General features: G+C 33.0%; 1 protein-coding gene across 1 annotated transcript in view; it reads left to right on the top strand.

Moving 5' to 3' along the window:
* Positions 1–2,993, top strand: part of DRAM1 (DNA damage regulated autophagy modulator 1) — an 11,812-nt gene extending 8,819 nt beyond the window's left edge. The window contains exons 5-7 of the mRNA XM_057384552.1: positions 29–87; positions 1,287–1,379; positions 2,839–2,993. Coding sequence (XP_057240535.1) covers positions 29–87; positions 1,287–1,379; positions 2,839–2,883 — 197 coding nt within the window. The 3' untranslated portion in view covers positions 2,884–2,993. The remainder of the gene's footprint in view (positions 1–28; positions 88–1,286; positions 1,380–2,838) is intronic.
* Positions 2,994–5,097: the final 2,104 nt, after the last annotated feature.

The following is a 5,097-nucleotide window of genomic DNA, read 5'->3' as shown; positions in this document are numbered from 1 at the left end:
AGTTTCCTTCACACTGTTTTTTTCCCAGTGATCGTGTTTGCATCAAAAGTTTCCATGACAAAAATTGATTGGGCCCCAGGTGAAAAGGTAAAATCTTCCTAGGAAGCCAACTTAGCAACTTACCTTGTATTGTATTATTTGGGGAATGCTGTTGTATTTATCTTAAAACAACACAAACATTTCAGAGACTTCAAAGAGCACATTATCAGGAACAGATTTGTGCAATGCTGGTTYACAGTTACTTCTTTCTTAGAAAAATGTCTGTGGTGTGGGTAAGAAAACTTGTCACGGGTGATCAATTTTCAAAAGTTAGACTTTCATTTTGACCAAGAATTTGAAAGTTTCCCATAGAAAAAGACTACAAAAAATTAAAAGGTATTCTGGAAATTAGTTATTCTACTTTCTTTTACAGTCAATTCTCTTGAAAATAAACTTTTCTCCCATGAAACAAAAGYGGACCAATTTGATTCTGTAGTTTTTGAGGGTTTTTTGACATTGATTTTTCTCAGCTTTTTCACCATTCTTTATTAAATAGTCTTCACTATTGTCATAAACATTTGGAGTCTGATCTGAAGCATAATAAAGTGAATTTTAGGTATTTGAATTTTTTTTCTGTGTTCTCAGAATGACAACTAAGAAAACTAATTTTTCTTTTTGGACAAACTTTGCTGACAGGAGTATTAAAAAGCTGTTTAAATAATGCAGAGAGTGCATCCTGCTTGAAGAGCTTAACAAAAGCACACTTGGCAAATGTACCTCAAGCCAACAGTGGAAGGCAGCTGTGAGATGAATCTTTGCAAATTGGACAATCTGAGCAATATCTTCAGGGGTTTTGTGGAGGTTTTTTTGAGATGCAAGGATAAAAAAATGGTTTTACTGAAGCAGAAGGCATATTTGCTGCAGGCATGTTAAGAAATCCTTCATTTCAGAGCACGGTGAGATTTTGCTCAGCGTTACTGAGGAAAGCTTGGAACTTTGGTGATCTCARCACAAGAACTGAAAGTTTTCAGCTTCCTCTTATATTCAAGTTCTGTTTTGATATTTCTTGTGCCAATTGTTGTTTTCTTGCAGTGTCTTTGATGTGACTGCACAAGACCTAATGCAACACATGCAGCTTTAATAAAAATTAATTTTTGTACAGCAGGGTATTGGTAGAGCCATAAATCTTACAAAATCTTACAAAAATCTCACTTGTAGAATTTACAGAAGGAATTGTCTGTATCATTCCACACATCTTTTATTCAGCTGCTTTATCTGAAAATTTGCTTTGTGTCCCATTYCCCCAGGATTACACTTACCATTTAATGAGTGCCATCTGTGAGTGGACCGTGGCTTTTGGGTTCATCTTCTTTTTTTTAACATTCATTAGAGATTTTCAGGTTGGTATCTGCCTATTTTAGCAGTGACTAAGTGCTATGAATTTTAGAACAACAAATACAATAGAAAATTACCATTCTTTACCTCAGATCAAAGCTGTACAGGAGCAAATTTTACCAGTCCCAGAACTGATTTCTGTCTGCATAATTTCCCCCCTTGATTTTAAAATATAAAATTCAGTTTAATAGTTTAATAAGTGTCTGTTCTTGAAAATTAAGAGCAGTCAATTAATATATTATTCTTTTTTACCAATCTTTTTGTAGAAAGAAACCTTCTGAATGTGACATAATAACAAAATAAATAATGCAACTAAAACTGCATTTCTTTCTACCTGATAGATTATGCATATATTATCTATTGCTATATTATATTTTCTATTTTTATATTATTATAATAATATGATATTATATATCTGTAATAATCCAGTGCATTTCAGCCATTAATGTTTCCTTTCTTTTTGAAAACTTTTCTTTTTGTAAACTCTTTGAAACACATTTTTCTATAAGTTTCCTCGCAGTGCAGTGAATATGAAATATTTTTTTGAAAATATTGACACAAAAACCTTCAGGTTTGGGTGGTTGGATTCAGAGTTAATAAATATTTTGCTAATCAATAGCAAACAGTTCTATGTCTGTTTAATTTTTGACCTAGTGCCGAATAGATCATGGCTGTAGAGATTTTCCTTAATAAAAAATAAATTTTAAAAAATCTTAAAAAAATTAAAAATGAAATTACATGAAATAAAATAAAAGAATTTTAAAAGCTAGGTTCAGCAGAGCAAAGCACTTCTTTTTAAAAAATAATTAATTTTTCAAAACCTTAAAGGTTTATAATTGCCTACTAAAAGTGACAGAATTATTGAAGTACTGTTCCCAAATGCATGCCTCCTTTAATGCATAATTTTGGGGGAGTATTTATTGCCAACCCATCATTCTCTGATTTCTATCTATGTGATGGTATCTCTTTTGTCAGAGGTCATGTTTTTTTTCCTGTAGATAAATATTTGCAGGACAATGYAGTAATTCTCAGAATATTTATCAACAATCCTTAGCTGATAATTCTGCTTCCAAAATATTGAAAGTTTAACTAAATATAGATAATGGGAATGTAATAAATAAGAGAAAGGGATGGAATTAAATTAAATGGAAATGAAGACATTTTAAATTACAGCCTATAAAATAGCATGAAATCCARTGTTAGTTTCTGACAATGACAAAGATTTTTTTTATATCCTACCCTCTTTTTGTCCCAACCAGTACTCACAGAAAACCTAACTATTGATTCAGTAAAAAAAACCCTGCCAGACTCTAAAAAAATACGATTTTTTAAAATTTTCATTGCCAAAGTATTTTTTCACTTTAACACCTTTTTCTTTTGTTTTGCTTCATCTCCTTGTACTTTATATTGCAGAACTGTAAAATTCACTTCTCTAAAGCTGATCTTGTTCTATTTTTCTTTCAGAGATTTTCTTTAAGGATATCAACAGAAATACATGAAGACTCCTGATAGTGAAAAAACAATCTTTTATATCTATGAATATTCYAAGTTTCTTTTTACTTAAAGTAAACCTATTCTGGGTTTCTTTTTCCYAYGGTGGCAGAAGGACAGGGATTGATMAGTTTGWRTTAAGAACCCRTGTCATAAACTCTGCAACWTCAACCATTAAAAGAGTTTTAAAAATCACAGCAAGGTTCCTGCTGCCTTTTTGCAATATTTTGTAATTTTATATGGTTTGGTATATTAAAAATAAAATAATGTAATAAAATGTAATGTAATAAAATGTAATGTAATAAAATTTAATGTAATAAAAGAAATATCTAGAAGCACTGAAAAATCATTCAAGATCTCCTCAGCTCTTCCACTTTGGACACTTAAGTGCATTTTAATTTGCTGTAGTCTGATTAGTAACATTAGTTTTAAATTGTACAAAGAACATTCTGCAAACAGGGAAGTGTCAARGCAAAGGAAATCATCAATTCCTGCCCCCTTTTTCCCTTTTATGCACTGCTGGCCACAGGAAACATGGAACTGAAGTGGGGATAGAAAGAAAATTCACATTTAGCACAGTTTGGGTAATATAAAGCAGAATTTCCCAGCCTGGGTTTGAATCTACAACCGAGTGAAGAATATCTAAAAAAAACTCTTTGGGAATGAATGGGAAATGAGAAGAGGCACCAATAGTTTTCAGATGTTTAGTCATGAGTGCGTGGGTGTTACATATAAATAAAAGTGAATTGAAAAACAAACCTGGAGTCACTTCTGTAGTGAAAGCTTGGAAAGGAACTGATGTTACAGAATCTGCAGGCAAAATAAATCATCTCATGGGCTGATTCACCACCTCCTCTCGGTGCATTCACCACTGGCTGCCAATGAAAYTCTCTGGAAATTACCTTTGCCACACTCTGTCACCGTTCATGCAGAGATAATGAGGATTTTAAACTGCTGAGATCCACAGAAGTGCACGAGTGTGTGTTTTGGGAGTGATGTCTTAAGATTTCTTTTAATATGTATTTTAAACTGTATCAAATTAGCTGTTTCACAGCTTCAAATGTTGATGTTTTCTGTAAAACTTCTTCCAGATAAAAACAGTAAAAACATTTTTTTTGCTGGCAGATTTGCTTTCCACAGTATTGAGGTTACCTTGAAGAGGCTCACAGCTCCAACCAAGTTAAAAACCAGATCTGGAACTGACCCCATGACGGATCTGCATCATTCTGATGGGGTTTCCAATCAATTGGTATTGTCAGAACACACATTCCTGCAAGTGAAAATCATAAAGAAAATGTGTCCCAACCACAAAAAGTGACATTTTGTTCTTTTCAATGTCGTGTTAAGAAAACACCATAKTTCTCAGTGCATTGGGTATTATTCTTTAATTGCTTTTTATTCATAGCTGTAATAAATTAAACTATAAGGAGCTTGAATTTGTTATTTCAAATTRCATCTGACTTTTACAGTGCTTACAGTATCCCCAAGGGAAGAAAAAAATATTTCAGAGAAAGTGGCTGAATCATCATCTTGTTCCCTGGAGTCAACGTGTAAATTCAAGTACTGAATGAAACTCTTCCCATTTTTCTGAGCTTTATTGTGATACATTTTAATATCAGTTTTATTCATGGCCTAAAGAATGCACCTTTATTAAACCTGCTAGGCCTAAATCTCATTGCAGGTAAAGGCAATGCATTATTTCCATTTTATTTGTGCAGTGGACACCCATTAAAAACACTCTGGTTATACTCTGGCTGCAGGCGGATTTTTACATCTTAACATCTTAACCATTTTTCTTCCCAGTTGAAATGTGAGTTGACAAGTTACAAGCAATTGCAAAAATAATATTCTAGCAAGGTTTATTTAGCTGTGGCTGACTCTTTTTAGTACTGCACTTTGATTTTTTACAAGCAGGAGATCTTTGGAGGTTAGCACAGATAATGGCACAGCACATTTCTGTTGCTTTGCTGCAGGCCCTTTTTCTATATTTTTGTATTTCTTAGCAACAAGAAATAGCTATTTTTTTCTTGGAAGCTTTGCTAGAAATACTTCCATCATCTACTCTGCATGGTGTTTTCTGCTTGTCAGCCCATCAGGAGTGATTGAGAAATTCCTTTTGCATAAACTCCAGTAAATCACATGACAGCTGCTGTTATTTTTAGTGGCTATGCTAAATCATTCTGCTACTTCCAAAAGTGAAAAATCTCATTTTTTTCTMGGTTATGCAGCTTG

The sequence above is a fragment of the Malurus melanocephalus genome, unplaced genomic scaffold (assembly GCF_030028575.1).
Source record: "Malurus melanocephalus ecotype Western Australia unplaced genomic scaffold, MMel_1.1 scaffold_718, whole genome shotgun sequence".
NCBI lineage: Eukaryota > Metazoa > Chordata > Aves > Passeriformes > Maluridae > Malurus > Malurus melanocephalus.
Note: the sequence above shows the minus strand (reverse complement) of the source record. Positions and strands in the feature narration are given on the sequence as shown.